This window comes from Pteropus vampyrus, unplaced genomic scaffold, assembly GCF_000151845.1.
Source record: "Pteropus vampyrus isolate Shadow unplaced genomic scaffold, Pvam_2.0 Scaffold219, whole genome shotgun sequence".
Lineage (NCBI taxonomy): Eukaryota > Metazoa > Chordata > Mammalia > Chiroptera > Pteropodidae > Pteropus > Pteropus vampyrus.
The window spans coordinates 840,587-857,179 of record NW_011889000.1 but is presented as its reverse complement, the minus strand read 5'-3'; the positions used below and the strand labels follow the sequence as shown (position 1 = coordinate 857,179).

Genomic DNA, 16,593 nt, shown 5'->3' with positions numbered 1-16,593 from the left:
AATTTCTTTCAGCAGTGTTTTGTATTCTTTAGTGTCTTTTGTCCCAGTTAAATTTATTTATTCAGTTTATTTCTTATTTTTAAAAATTTTTTTTGATGCTATTGTAAATAGAATTGTTTTCTTGATTTCTTTTTGGATTGTTCATGGTTAGTGTATAGTAATGCAACTGGTTTGAGCTTGCATATTTTTGAAAAGCTTTTTAGGGAGTTCTGATGGATATCTTTGGCTAGGTACCTGCTCCTAGGCCTTCTCAAACTTTCTAGTAGAATTTTGAGCTAGAAAATAGTTTAAATATCACCTCTGGCACTTACCCACTTACCAGATTATGACCTTGGACATTTCCTCAGCATTAAAATGGAAATTATACTTTTGATCATACAGGGTTGTTATAAAAAATTAAATAGATATTATCTGGAATCTAGTAACCCCTCAACTGATGTTAGTATTCACTCTGTTGATTTTTTTTTTTTTTTAATTTTATTTCAGTGTTATTCCTAGGTAGGTAATGTTTGCAGTAAGTTTGAAAGCCAAGTAGAAGTTAGGAAGAGTGTTGAGGCAGAAACAGTCCTATATGTGAAAATATAGAGGTGTGAAAGGTTTGCCATGTTGACTAAGCATGCATAGTGACTAAGAGCATGAGCTTTGGAATTCAGTAGATTCGGATTCAAATTCCAAATCCTCCATGTTTTCACTCTATGTCTCTGGGTCAGTCATTTAGCCTTTCTGACACATGAGTCAAAAAACAATTCAAAATGAAAATTAGTATCCAAATTTGTAGGATGCTGCTAAATTAGCCCTTATGGAACATTCATAGCATTAAGTGGCTATATTTAAAAATTTTTTTAAATAACAAACAGGTAACATTCAATATTATTGTATATTAATTTTAGCTTTACAGCATAGTGGTTAGACATTTATATAATTTACGAAGTGATTTGCCTTCTTAAGTCTAGTACCCACCTGGCACCATACATAGTTATTACAGTAGTATTGACTATATTCCCTATGCTGTACTTTTATGTCCCCATGACTATTTTGATACTGCCAATTTGTACTTCTTAATCCCTTTCTCTTTTTCTCTCAGCCCTCTCAACGCCCCCCGCCCCATATCTGGCAACTAAAAGTTTATCTGTATATATGAGTCTGTTTCTGTTTTGTTTTCTGACATTTCACTTAGCATAATACTCTCTAGGTCCATTCATGTTGTCTCTAAGGGTAGGATTTCAATTTTTTTTATGGCAGAGTAATCCATTGTATATATGTACCACATCTTCTTTATCCAGTCATCTATTGATGGGCACTTAGATTGCTTCCGTATCTTGACTATGGTAAATAAAGCTGCAGTGAACATAGGGGTGCATATATCTTTTGGGATGTGTTTTGAATTTCTTTGGATAAATACCCGGAAGTGGAATTGCTGGGTCATAAGATAGTTTTACTTTTACTTTATTGAGGAGCCTCCATACTGTTTTCCATAGTGGCTTTACCAGTTCACAGCCCCGTCAGTAGTGCACAAGGGTTCCCATTTCGCCACATCCTCGCCAACACTTGTTTGTTGATTTATTGATGATAGCCATTCTGACAGGTGCGAGGTGATATCTCATTGTTTTGCATTTCTCTGATGATTACTGACCTTGAGCATCTTTTCATATGTCTATTGGCCATCTGTATGTCCTCCTTGATGAAATGTCTCTTCAAGTCCTCTGCCCATTTTTTAATTGGATCATTTGGGTTTTTTTTGCTGTTAAGTTGTATGAGTTCTTTATAAATTTTGGACATTAACCTTTATTGGATGTATCATTGGTGAATATCTTCTACCATTCGGTAGGTTGTCTTTTCGTTTTGCTGATGGTTTCCTTTGCTGTGCAAAAACTTTTTAGTTTGAGGTAGTCCCATTTGTTTATTTTTTCTTTTGTTTCCCTTGCCAGAGGAGATAATAGCAGAAAAAATTACTAACAGCAATGGTGGAGAGTTTAATGCCTGTGTTTTCTTCTAAGAGTTTTATGATTTCAGTCTTTAATCCATTTTGAGTTTATTCTTGTATATAGTAAAGAAGGTAGTCTAGTTTTTTTGCATGTATCGTCCAATTTTTCCAACACCTTTTATTGAATGGACCGCCTTTACCCCATTGTATAGTCTTGCCTCCTTTATAATAGATTAATTGACCACATAAGCATCAGGGTTTTTTTTTGTTTTTTGTCGTTGTTGTTGTTGTTGTTTTTAGGTGAGGCCAAACTCTTGGTTGACCTCACAGATTGCAAGGACCTTGTCAGCTTACAATCCCTTATAATTATTTTTTTTTTAATTTTTTTATGCCTACAGCACCTGGTCTTCCTAGGTGGTCTCCCATCCAAGTACTAACCAGGCCCAACCCTGCTTAGCTTCCAAGATCAGATGGGATTGGGCTTGTTCAGAGTGGCATGGCCATAGACACATAGGCATCAGTTTATTTCTGGGCTCTCTGTTTTGTTGTGTGTTTTTATGCCAGTACCATGTTTTTTTGATTATTGTAGCCTTGTAGTATAATCTGATATGAGGTAGCATGATACCTCCAACTCTGTTCTTTCTCAGGATTGCTGTGACCATTAGGAGTCTTTTGTGGCTCCATATAAATTTTAGGATTATTTACTGTAGTTCTGTGAAAAATGCCATTAGTATTTTGATAGGGATTACATTGAATCTATAGATTGCTTTGGGTAGTATGGACATTTTAACAGTTAATTATTCCTATCTATGAGCATGGTATATGCTTCCATTTATATGTATTTTCAGTTTTTTTCTTCAATGTCTTATACTTTTCTGAGTACAGGTCTTTCACCTCCTTGGTTAAATTTATTCCTAGAAAATTTTTTTTATGCAGTTGTAAATGGGGTTGTTTTAATTTTCTTTCTGATAGTCATTATTGGTGTATAAAAGTGTAACTGATTTCTGAATATTAATTTTGTAGCCTGCCATTTTACTGAATTCATTTCTCAGTTCTAATAGTTTTGTGGACTCTTTGGGGTTCTCTATCTATAGTATCATTTCATCTGCAAATAATGACAGTTTTACTTGTTCTTTTCCAATTTTGATACCTTTTATTTCTTTTTCTTGTCTGATTGCTGTGGCTAGGACTTCCAATACTATATTGAATAAAAGTAGTGAAAGTGAACATCTTTGTTTTGTTCCTAATCTTAAGGAAAACACTTTCAGCTTTTCTCTATTGAGTATGATGTTAGTTATATGTTTGTCTTATCTGTGGCCTTTATTATGTTGAGGTATGTTCCCTCTAGTCCCACTTTGCTATGAGTTTTTATCATAAATGGATGCTGGATTTTGTCAGATGCTTTTTCTTCATCTTTTGATATGATTATTTGATTTTTATTCTTCATTTTATTTATGCGGTGTATCATGTTTATTGATTTACAGATATTGAACCAGCCTTGCATCTCAAGAATAAATCCCATTTGATCATGATGTATGATCTTTTTAATGTATTGCTAAATTCAGTTTGCTAATATTTTGTTGACGCCTTTTGCATATATGTTCATCAGGAATATTGGGCTCTAATTTTCTTTTTTTTTCCTGTAGTGTCTTGTCTGGTTTTGGAATCAAGATAATGTTGGCCTCATAACATGAGCTTGGGAGCCTTCCCTCCTCTTGAATTTTTTGGAGTAATTTGAAAAGGATAGGTGTTCATTTGTCTTTGAATGTTTGGTAAAATTCATCTGTGAAGCCGTGTGGTCCAGGACTTTTTTGTTTGTTGGGAGTTTTTTGATTACTGATTCTTTTTCATTAGTAGTCATCAGTCTGTTCAGATTTTCTGTTTCTTCTTGATCTACTGTTGGAAGATTATTATGTTACTAGGAATTTGTCCATTTCTTTCTTCCAGATTGTCCAATTTGTTGGCATGTAATTGTTCATAGTATTTTCTTATAATCCTTTGTATTTCTATGGTGTCAGGTTGTCACTCTGTTTTATTTCTAACTTAATTTTTTGTGTCCTCTCTTTTTCTTTATGATCCTGGTTAAAGGTTTATCAATTTTGATTGTCATTTCAAAGAACGAGCTCTTAATTTCATTGATCTTTTGTATTGTATTTTTAGACTCTATTTTGTTTATTTTCATTCTGATCTTTATTATTTCCTTCCTTTTGTTCACTTTGGGCTTTGTTGTTCTTTTTCTAGTTCCCTTAGGTATAAGGTCAGATTATTTATTTGAGATTTTTCTTGTTTCTTGAAGTAGGCCTGTATTGCTATGAATTTCCCTCTTAGGACTGCTTTTGCTCTGTCTCATAGATTTTGGGTACTTGTGTTTTCATTTTCATTTGTCTCAAGGTAACTTTGACTTTTTTCCTTGTTCTCATTGTTAACCCATTCATTGTTTAGTGTCATGTTATTTAGCCTCCACGTGTTTGTGCGTTTTTCAATTTTTTTCTTGTGACTGATTTCTAGTTTCATACCATTGTGGTCAGAGAAGATGCTTGATATGATTTCAGTCTTCGTAAATTTAATGAGACTTTTGTGGCCTAACATGTGATCTCTCTTGGAAAATGTTCTATATGCACTTGAAAAGATTGTAAATTTTCCTGCTTTGGTGTGAAATGTTCTAAAAATACCAATTAAATCCATCTGGTCTAGTGAGTCATTTAAGGCCGCTGTTTCCTTCTTGATTTGCTGTCTAGAAGATCTGTCCATTGATGTCAGTGGGGTGTTAAGTCCCCTCCATGACTGTATTACTGTCGATTTCTCCCTTTATGTTGGTCAATATTTGCTTTATATATTTAGGTGCTCCTCTGTTGGGTGCATAGATGTTTACAAGGATTATATCCTCTTGTTGGATTGATCCTTTTAGCATTATGTAATGTCTTTTGTCTCTTATAGTCTTTGTTTTAAAGTCTATTTTGTCTGATATGAGTATTTTTATCCCAGCTTTTTTTTTTTTCATTTCCATTAACATGAAATATATTTTTCCATCCCTTTACTTTCAGTTTGTGTGTATCTTTTCGATCTGAAGTGGGTCTCTTGTAGACAAGCATATGTATGGGTCTTGTTTTCTTAACTATTCATCTACCCTAGGTCTTTTGATTGAAGCATTTAATTCATTTACATTTAAAGTGATTATTGATAGGTACATACTTATTGCCATTTTATTATTCACATTTTTTATCTCTTTTTTTCCTTCTTAAAGAAGTCCCTTTAGCATTTCTTGTAATCCCACTTTGGCAATGATGAATTCCTTTAGCTTTTTCCTGTGTGGGAAGCTCTTTATCTCTCTTTCAATTTTAAATGATAGCTTTGCTGATTAGAGTAGTCTTAGTTGTAGGTGCTTGCTTTTCATCACTTTGAATATTTCATGCCAGTCTCTTCTGGCCTGCAAAGTTTCTGTTGAGAAATCAGCTGACAATATTATGGGAGCTCCCTTGTAAGTAACTGGCTGCCTTTTTCTTGCTGCTTTTAGGATTCTCTCTTTGTCTTTAATCTTTGGAATTTTAATTATGATATGTCTTGGTGTGGGTCAGTTTGGGTTCATCTTGTTTGGGACTCTCTGTGCTCTTTGCCAGGTTAGGGAAGTTTTCAGTCATTATTTCTTCAGATAGGTTCTCAATCCCTTCCTCTCTCTCTTCTCCTTCTGATACCCCCTGGTGCAAATGTTGTTAAACTTGATGACCCAGAGGTCCCTTGAACTATCCTCATTTTTTAAAATTCTTTTTTTCTTTTTGTTGTTCTGATTGGGTGTTTGCTGCCACCTTGTCTTCCAAGTCACTGATTCAGTCCTCTGATTCATTTAATCTGCTGTTGATTCCTTCTAAGATATTCATTTCAGTTATTGTAGTCTTCATTTCTGACTGGTTCTTTATGGTGTCTGTGTCCTTTTTTATCCTTGCTATCTCTTTATTGCAATTGTCACTAAGCTCAGCTTCTCTGTGTTTGTTTCTATGTGTTAATTAGATCTGCTATATCTCTCAGTCTTGGCCAGGTGGCCTTATATATAGTAGGTGCCCTGTGGGGCCCAGTGGTGCAGTCTTCCTGATCTCCTGCACCCAGTGCTCCAGGAGTGTCCCTTGTGTGGGTTGTGTATGCCCTCTTGTTGTAGTTGAGCCTTGATTGCTGTTGGCACATCAGTGTGTGGAATTGACCTTCAGGCTGACTGGCCACACCCACAGCATATGAGCTCCTGTGCCGTGGCTGACCTGACAGAGTGGGATTGCTCCAGCGAGCTCTGCTGCCTGCTGGGAGACCACCCTTTGGGTGTGCTGCTTGTGGAGCTAATCAGGCGGAGCTCTGTGGCGGCCTCCAGGTGTGTTCTGGGGCCTCTTGGGAGGGGCTTCCATGCAGGCCACGGTCACCTGCTGCCTGTGACCTGCTGAGGCTTCCTCGTAGGAGCTACAGAGCGGTCCGTGATTCATAGCTGCCTGTGTGGGACCTGGAGGTGCATGGGAGAGGTGACACTGCAAATCGAGGCCGGCTGCCACCAATGCCGGGTCTGAGGCACCTCAGCAAAAGTCATAGTGTACGCTGAGGCCTGCTGCTGCCTACCAGGTGCTTATAGGGCCCAGACAGTGTGTAAGTTGGGTGAGGCAGGGTTTCAGGGAGTCGTCATGGTGGAGCAAGTGGGGCTCACCAGGCTAATGCTGATTTAGATTTGGCCACAGTCAAGGAGGGCTCAGCACATGAAATATAGCACTTGCCTGCCAGCTGTGTGGGAAGAGGGCTCAATACAAGGACAATGGTGGCTGTCCCTCCAGCCTTTGGCCCTGAATCCATACAACTCAGTTTTTCCCTATATGTCTCTGACAACTCCCAAGCCGCTGTCCCTCTACTATAGCCTAGGGTGAGTGCCTGTGAGCCAGTGAGTCTGTGTGCAGGCTCATTAAGCCGACACCTGGGTTTCCAGCAGCCTTCGGTGTCATCTGGACAGACAGATGTTGTTTGGGCTCCGCTTGCTGGCACTGGTTCTCTGGCCTGGGGAGCCTGGTGTGAGGCTGGGACCCCTCATTCCTCAGAGGGTACCTCTGTAGCTGAGCTATTCCTCCCAATTCTCAACCGCCACACGTGTGGGGCCAGCCTATTTTGCATCTCTGCCATTTCCTCCAGTCTCAACGTGGCTTCTTCTTTATAACCATAGTTATAAGACTTCCATTCAGCTAGTCTTCAGTTGGTTCTCCAGGTTGATTGTTCTACAATTTCGTTGTAATTTTGATGTGGTCATGGGAGGAGACGAACAGTGTTTACCTACTCCACCATCTTGACTGGAACACTCTAAATTTGTATAATATTAGTTAAAATATTTTGTAACATATAAGCCACCTCTCTTATCAGAATGCTGAAATTCTGAGACATGACAGTTTTCAAATTTTAACCGAGATAGTGTTCGGGATGACATTTCATTGTATTTGTAGCCTCTGTCAGTAGGAATCATTTACTAGAAATTGAATTGGAAAAGCATAGTTGGATACCATTTGAAATCATGTAAAAAATGGTTCTTATTTTTTCTTTTCTTGTATAAAATCATTTTCCAGTTGTTGAATGAAGATCAGGGCAGTGTTACCAGATGGATGACCGGGTGGCTTGGAGGAGGATCAAAAAGTGTCCCCAACACACCTCTGAGACCAAATCAACAATCTATGCTTAATAGTGTAAGCGCTCATTTTATTTTTGCTGAATATGAAGGGTGAGATGATTGTACATCGCATTCATTTGCAAAGAATCAGATTTCTTTTCAAAGTTATTTTACATAGCCCTTCTATTTTGAAGTTATGGAAATTAAGATCCAAAGATATGATTAGCTTAATGATAAGCAGTTTTAATAAATTTATTGAATATAGGTTTTAATTTTTAGTATATGTGCTGCTCAAGCGAGCACTAACTTTAATTTATTTTTATTTTTATTTTTCAAAGTATTAACTGTTCCTTTATTTGTATTTGATCATGATGCTTCAGGCACACAATTATTTGTCTTACTACTAAATTATGAGATTCTTAAAGGTAGCGACTTTATTTTTCGCATGTATGTATCTATGTAGTCATTGAGATAATAAATACTTATTGAGCATCTGCTGTGTACCTTCCTGTTTTGTGCATTGGGGATGCAGCAGCAAATCAGATAAAGTGCCTGCCCTCAACGATTCCATTTTTGCAGAAGGAGGTAGTTAATAAGCATGAAAACAAAGTGACTGTCATGTTAGTCGGTTTAAGATGGACATCAATTGACTTGAGTAGCACTGTGAGAATGTGGAGTTTACTTCTTTATTTTTAAAAGGAGAAACTAAGGATAGGTGACTTACTCTCAGCTAGCTAAAGATAAAACGCTATTTGAAATTGGATGGCGGAAAACTTAATTTAAAAGAAAGGTCTATACTACATTATTTTAATCTGATAAAATTACCTGTGAGCTTTTGCTATATTCATTGATTGGGTTTACTTTAGAAAAATGTGACTGTTTAATATTTATTTTCTGTCAATATAAGTTTTCATGTCTGTAAACGGTTATTAAAATGATTTAAGACTTACCGTCTTAAGTGTCATTAGTGGCAAGAAATCTTAAGTGTTATCAGGTAGCTGATTCTGAGTATAGATTTGTAAAGTGCTATCATCAAAAATTATTTAGTTAAAGTTTTTGCGTAATGTCTATATAACTGAAGTACTTGCAGTTTTAATTTTTCATAAAGCTTAGTTATAAAGAAATGATTCAAAAAAAGAAATGATTCAGATGGCACGATTAGTTTTTAATATTTAATTAGAATAGCTAGTATTTTTTTAAGTTGTAGTGAATATAATTTTAATACCTGCCTAATATAACTAAAATATTTTCTCTTTTTTTTCCAAATATTTTCTTCTTAGTCTTTTTCAGAACTTTTTGTCAAATTTCTAGAAACGGAATCTCATCCATCTATTCCACCACCAAAGCTTTCTATTCATGATATGAAACCTCTGGATTCACCAACAAGGAGAAAACTAGATACAAATGTATCAGAAAATTTTAAAGGTAAAATTTATTTATTTTTTCTTCAATTTAAAAATTTGAATGTTTAATTTATGATTATATTTAACAGTGATATTAACTAAAGTTTTAGTTAGTGTTTTTGAAAATGTGCAATGTGACTTCTTCAAAAATTCCAATAAGGCATTATATTTTGGCTTCATATATTCTTGTAGCAACCCGGTATTTTAATTGGCTTAGAGTAATTTAAACAATAGGAAACTATTTTCCCTTTGCATATTGGTTTAATTGTTCTCTCTCCCCGCATAAGCCACTTTGAGTTGCTCTTGGCAGTGGTGGTGAACTGGTAAGCCTTTGCCTGGTCACTCGTTCGCCTTTTTCACTAATGGTGCTTATTGCTAGTAAGAGTTAGAAGTGTGGTTTATAGTTAAAGATTTTTTCCCTGCGAAAATCTAAGTGTTACACTCAATAACCAAACCTTGGTGTGTTAATAATATTTATAAGAGTAGTGTAGTAAACTGGCTTAGACATCCAGGAATTTTATGAAGCATTCTTGTATGTCAAAAGATCTGCCAGGAAGAAGATGGTTTGGTGGCTCTGCATATGTGCACATAGTTTTCTGTCCCTCTGGTTTATAAGGGTCTTATTTATATTCATATCCCCTATATTAGCATGCAGTAAAATTTCTTCAGTTGAAATTTAAGTCTATCCTTTAAATTATAAATAGATTCTTTATTGAAAGTCCCTTTTTTCCTGAAATCTTCATATATTAATTCAGACTAACACGTTTGTTTGCTAATTGGACTGTAAAGGTATATATATGTTATTATATATGTTTAAGTTTGTATCACGTCAGATATTTAATGTGGATAAAACATTAAATAATTTATATTCTGAATTTTTAAAAACTTGCTTAGTCGTTTTGACAAATATTTCTATTCTCATGAATTTTTTATAGGAAGAGAAAATGGTAACATTTATTTGTTCTTCAGATAAGAGGTTTAGCTGCTAAATTTAGTGGAACGTCTTAACTTCATCTACAGGCGTAGACCATACTAAAAACACTTTTTCCTTGTTACAGTAGGTTGTAGTATCTTAAGGCGATTTCCAAAATTCATTATGGCAGGGTCTCCCCTTCTCTTTACCCTCTTCCCCTCCTCTCCATCCTTTTCCCGTCTCCACTTTCCTCCCTCGTTCCTGCTCTCCTCCATTCAGGTATCAGGTCATGTGCCCAGCTGGATCTGAGATAAAACCATTGATGCTCTGAGTTGGTACAGGGTTTGCATGAAAAAAAGACAATTTGAGTCTTTTTTAATCCTGGATTTGGAAGTTGTGTGGCTAGTCTAAGAGCTTACTAAGTATCATCATAAGCTTTTTCAGTTTGGAAAGTTGTTATTCACAGGAGGGTACAGCTTGAGGACCTAGGGGTACTTAATTGTGTAAGTAGATTTGATTAATTTGTTTTGGTGCTTTCTTTGTCTTAGAGGCCTTTTTTTTTTTTAATTTTATTTTATTATTCGTTTCAAGTATGCAGTACAGGTTAAGCTTATAAAACGATCCCCCCAGTTGCTCTTTCTCTCTGGCTCTCCACCTGGCCATTATGTTAATGCTGACTGCACTCACTATGCCTGCTCCTTATTTGAGATTCCCAGTGCTGAAGAGGGCGCCTTCAAGGGGCTGCTGGTCTCTTAACAATGAAGTTGTTAGTGGGTAAGAAATAAAAACACAGTTCATCCACTAAGACATAAGGGCATAAACCAATTACCTATTCCAATAAAAACTAATTGTAAATCCTAACTTTATAGAGAAAATATCTAATTGAGAATTGTTTTCAAACCTTTGAATGTCTAAAAGATGATCAGGTAATGTAATGCATATATATATATTTTTTGTAAATTAATATTAAATTTTATTATTGAAATATGGGTGCCAGTGTTTTTCATGATCATCATGACTATTTGGGGGAAACCAAATTCTCAAGTCCTTTTACAGGTAAATAGTTAGAGAGTTTGCCTTATAACTTAGAAAACACTTTTAAAAGCTGTTATTATAGTGTGGAGACTAAAAAATGTAGTACATTTCCTCCCACTTTCTAAGATCTTCTAGCTGGGCTAATAATCAACAGAGACAGATTAAGAGGAGAAAATCAAACTTTTAATGCATGCGTGTGGGGAATTCACATAAGCATGAAAATTCCAAAGGCAGTGAGGCAACATTGGATATATATGACATTTTTGGAAAATGGAAAGAGACGGTGGAGCGGGGAGGGGTAGAGATTTCAAAAGTGAGAATGTGCGATTTATAGGTAATTGAAGAAGAGTAGAACATAGTGGCAGGCAAATTCTTGCAAGGCAACCCAAAAACATTGCAACACAGGGCTATATTTCTAACAGGCCCCTGCCTGAAGCCCTCCTGTTTACAATACTCAATTCAAATTAGGTTGCTGAGGGTGAGCATTCTCAGATCTTCCTGAAGTAAGTCTTTCCCTCTGAATCTCTTGAGCAGGAAAGGGGAAGGAGGACCAAAGGTTCTTTGAGTCTTTTCTTAATAACCAGCTTAAATATCAGTATCCCAAAAGGCAAAACTTTTGGTCCCCTTCAGTAGTAAGTGAAATTAATCAGTTATATAACTGATATTTAAATACAAAACAACAAAATGTGTTACATAATATTAATGTGAAGTATTAGCTATACATTCACATATTCTTCTCTCCTCTCTTCTTTCTCCCATTCCTTTCTCTTGTCCTGTCCTTTCACCGTTCCATGTTTCACAGGCTCTGCTTATCAGAATTAAATTTATTAGGGGGCGAAATCTGGGATCCTAAAACACACATATAGTGTTGACTCAATAACTTATAGGAGACTAAATAATTGATGTTTTATCATTTAGATACAACAGAATCCAGGTCTGGTAGAAGAACCGATTTGAACCCTTTCTTGGCTCCCCGCTCCGCGGCTGTGCCTCTCATTAACCCAGCTGGACTTGGGCCTGGTGGGCCTGGGCATCTTCTTTTGAAACCCATCTCGGATGTGTTACCCACATTTACACCTTTGCCAGTGTCACCTGACAACAGTGCTGGAGCTGTGTTGAAAGACCTTTTAAAGCAATAGATGATTCTCAAGCCAGAGACGACATACATAGCACTTTAAAGAAACCATGAACACTATATTTATGTACTTTATCACAAAGTGGCCTTTTGGAAAAAGTCATGTATTTGTTTGCGGTTGTACTTTCTCTAAAATTAATAAATATATCGTTAATGCTTTTAGAAATTGCAGGTGTCGCAAGAGGAAGTGTTTGCTATATTATCTGCTTTTTTCCTTCTCTGATTTGACCTAATTTAAGCTAGAAACATTTGCTTTTTTATCTTAACTTAAAAAAAATAAGAAAAATAAAAAGACAAAAATACTACTAGGTATATATTCGCTCTTTATTTCCTTTTCTGACTTTCAAGTTCATTTAAACTGAAGACATGTTGTTTGTCCTTTAAAGATAATCCAGAGATTTACCAAAAAAGAGAAAAGGAAGAAGAAATAATAGCAGTGGCTTATCTGCATAGTGCAGAAAATTGATCTGAAGTGTATATGAGTCATCTTTAGAGGACTTTGTGTAGGTAGACAGGCCAAGAACAAGGTTGTCCCTGGGAGGTGGTACACAGTTGTCCTGAGGTGGAATGTGTGTGTTTGGTTCTATGCAATTTTATCACATGTGTAGATTCATGTGACCACCACTACCGTCAGATATGTCAAGGACCCCTCATGGCACCCCTCACAGCCACCTCCTTCCCCAGCCCCCCCCTTAACCTCTAGCAACCACTAACTGCTCTCTATCTCTATAATTTTGTCATTTCAAGAGTGCTATAAAAATGGAATCATAGTGTGTAACTTTTTGAGAATACATTTTTTTTTTCACATAGTGTGTTGCCCCTGAGATCCATTTGAGTTGTTGCATATATTAGCAGTTTGTTTTCTTTATTGTCAAGTACATATTGTGGGTCTGTGTTTTTGTTTTATGACAGAAGATATCTTTTTAAAGGTATCTTAAAACTAATTGTTTTCCTACACACATGCACACAACTTTTATATAAGTATTAAATCATAACAGCTGCATTTACGGAACTATAATTAGCAATATCCCTAAACATGACACCTCCTGGCTCTCTCTGAGGTGTCAGTATGAGAGGTACAATATGTCAGTCCAGGAACTGTCCATTCTCATCCTCAGGGTCACTGAGGGCAGTGACATTACTTCAGCAGCACTAGCATCAAGTGTTGGGAACTTAAGAATAAGGGTGTATTTATTTTTTTTTATAAACCTATCATAAAAAATCCTGAGTTGGAACTTAATTTAATCAGGATGTCATGTTTGTATTAGTTGTTGACGCTGTACATTTAAAGACATTTCTTGCAAATTTTGTAAATTTCAATATACCTTTAAAATAGAAACATCTGGATACAAAGGAAGGTGGAAGTGATACTAATCTAAATATGTAAATAGTCCTGGCTCAGGCCAGGACTAAATTTGATTATTTGTAAATTTTGCTGTGATTACGTATACATTCTGACTGTATTTAGAAGAGTGGAAGTCTAAGGGTTGATGGGTAAATCTGATTTTTCTGAAGAATTTAATAACTGGGACATTGCTACTTCACAACATCTGTCTCCTTGGCTAATTTATTTATATTGTCATTCTTTATTTAGTATACTTTAAAGGAAGTTGTCATACCAGTTCTATATTAGAACTGTCAAACTGCCTTTTGTCTCTTTTGCCCATTATTATTTCTCTATGAAATTATTACTCTTAGGTTTTATATGATCTTTTCAAAGAAACTTTTGCTGGCCATTCTTAATTATTTACTGCTTACCATTGGAGTTTCATTTCAGTGTGAAGCATCTGAAATAAAAATTCGTAAGTTAAAGAAAGAAGACACATGATCTTTCATTTTGGAGAAATAGAACATGCAAAAAATTTTTTCTCTTTTAATTTGAAAATAAAATTTAAGTGGTAGGTATTTAAGTAGCATGTCATCATATTTTATATGCCTTTTATGACATTTTGAATATTTCCTTATTCAAAACAGCCTGTCTCCCTTCACCCCATAGTTTAACATAAGTTTGAAAGCTGTTATGGGTGGATTGCATATCTACATCACAGGATGACCTTACATGGCTGCTATTTAATTATGTGACCTTGAACTAAAGCTGTAGTACCTAATGTTTCAGTTGTATCATCACTGAATCTATAGCTCGCTGGTATGCATGCTAAGTGTTTGTTGATGTAAACCAGACATAACTCATCTACTTTTCTACAGCTAAGTTGTGTCAGAGATGAACCATCTGCTCAAAGAATCTTCTTAGTAACCATACAGTGATGAAGCATATAATTCTAGTGTCAGCAATAGGACATTGCTAACAGGAATTTTATTGCAATATTTTAACTACGGTGATTTTACTGTTTACTTCTCAACAAACTTACTAGAATTTGTGGTGGAATTTTGCTTTGGCTGCCACAGATTTTCACAACATTCCTAATGGCTTTCAACTGCTAATACTATAATAGAAAATCCAGCCAGACATTGAATTTGACTTTAGTATAATTCTGTATCGTATAGTGGTTTGAGTTTCAGTTTCTGCCATTATTAAAAGAAAAAAACAAAAACTAAAACTAACACATGGGCAAAGTAAATGACTTCCTTAAAACCAGCCAATTAAAACATTAAATATCCCCTCTCCAAATAAAGCCTCCACTTTATTTTAACCTTTGAATGGTTAATTGAAAGGGAAGGAAAGACTCTACGAATACTTACTCATTCCTTAGGTGAAAAATAAACTGTCTTCAGGGACAGGGGTATGTTGAGAATTATTGAAAAAGTGCTGTTATGAGTCAAAACTTAAAGCATTTGAACTTGATTTCTAAAGCTAGTGAAGTTTTTCATATATCGTGTTTAAAGTGTTTTCCATCAAAAAATATCTTTAATTTTGTAAATATCAAGTATAACTGATATTTATTTTATATATTCCTATGGAAAAAGTAATGGTACTTTTAATGTTCTGACATTTGTGATTATTTGCCAGTGTTTACTTTTTAACTTATTAAGGTTTCTCTACTTCATATTGATCAGTTGTCTTTTGATTTCTAGGGAAATAACTAAATGTGGGAAATTTACAACCCAGCCATAATACTGGATTGTGTTTTATAGAGCTTAAGTCAATGCATTTCTGAATTTCTCAGGAGTACTGCAAGGCAAAAAAAATAAAAAATACAAATAAAAATGATATATATGAGTTGGCAATGTCTTCATCCACAATAAAAAAAAAAAAAGATTTTTTAGCAAACAGCTGCTGACTTTTTCTTTAGAAGGGGGAGAAATGACTTACACATGTTGTTTATAGCAGCAGTTGATCAACTACTGAAGCTAATGTCTTCAAGTGTTCACCGGATGTCTGCTGTGAGGATACTATTTGAGTCTTGGAAATGTTAAGTATAAACAATTTAATAGATGCTTAAGATAATGTATGAAAAGTGGATCGGAGAGATTTTAACCAGCCTTCCCTCCGCCCTCCCCCCGCCAGAGGTGACATTATTCATTATTGGGCTCTTGGTGTTTCGGTCATGGCTCGTTTTTTCTTAGATGTGGAACCTCGAATAGTTTTAACTGTTCATATGATAGCAGTATTGGAATGATCATTGGTTTTGAAGTTGAGAGATGGATGGGAGTACTCATTTTGACCCTTTCTGTGTGACCTTAACAAAATTACTTTGGGACTGATTTTTCTCATCTCTGAAGTAACACCTACCTAGTAAACTTATGGGGTCATGAGGATCAAGTGACACATTCATTCATAATATTTATTAAATGAATAATGTACCACTTGTAGAAATGCTTTATAAAATCTGTAGTTCTGTACAGATGTTAGAAGTTGTGATGATTACTGCCAAAGAGTGGATGACAGTGTCATGCGTGGGGGTGTTATAAAGCCAAGGATTGTTTCAAGAAGGTAAGGAGGTCAAAAGTGTGAAGTGTTGCTGCTCTGATGCAAGTTTTAAGACCTCACTGCATTTTGGGACCAGGACATTGGCCATGACTTAGAGTAGTGTTGGCGGAATGGTGGGAACAACGGCCATATTGTTCAGTGGGTTGAGTAGGTGATGAGCAAGTGGAGATAGTGTTTGTAGGTAATTCTTCTGAGAAATTAGATTGTAAAGGGGAAGAGGACGTTAATAGGAAAGTAGGGTGGAGGGAGAACTGGTTTAAGCTTGTGTGAATGCTGACTGGATGGAGAGGCTGCAGAGTGGAGAGAGGAGCTCCTGAGAAGGGGGAACCGATGAGTCCGAACACAGATGGGGGGATTGGCCTTAGCTAGGAAGGACTCCTTTATTGGGACAGGAGTGATGGAAGAGCGGAGATGCAGACAGCAGGTGGATTTGGGTAGAGGGAAATTCTGGGAATTTTCTTCTGTGAGGTTGTCAAGGAGCTTTATCTGTTAAAAATGAGGCTGTGGAGGTTCTGAGTCTTGAGAAATTCACAGTCAAGTGGGAGAAACAAGCCTGTCCGCATTACTGGGGACGTGTGAGGACTGCCCGAGGTCCTGACATGGGCCTGGCAGACAGATGGGACGAGGGGGCGTGGTTGCTGAAGGAAGGAACATTTGAGCACTCTGGGAGGAAGCCA

At 36.1% G+C, this 16,593-nt stretch overlaps 1 protein-coding gene and 1 non-coding gene across 4 annotated transcripts in view; one reads left to right on the top strand and one right to left on the bottom strand.

Annotated features, from left to right (window-relative positions):
- TRIP11 (thyroid hormone receptor interactor 11) overlaps window positions 1–15,205 on the top strand; it is a 68,436-nt gene extending 53,231 nt beyond the window's left edge. For all 3 annotated transcript variants that reach the window (XM_023538355.1, XM_011373154.2, XM_011373153.2), the window contains 3 exons: window positions 7,501–7,617; window positions 8,822–8,966; window positions 11,811–15,205. In XM_023538355.1, the coding sequence (XP_023394123.1) occupies window positions 7,501–7,617; window positions 8,822–8,966; window positions 11,811–12,031 (483 nt within the window). In that variant the 3' untranslated portion in view covers window positions 12,032–15,205. The remainder of the gene's footprint in view (window positions 1–7,500; window positions 7,618–8,821; window positions 8,967–11,810) is intronic.
- On the bottom strand, window positions 2,314–2,432 carry LOC111747361. Its single transcript, XR_002783510.1, has one exon. It is a non-coding gene; the product is annotated as a 5S ribosomal RNA (ribosomal RNA).
- Window positions 15,206–16,593: the final 1,388 nt, after the last annotated feature.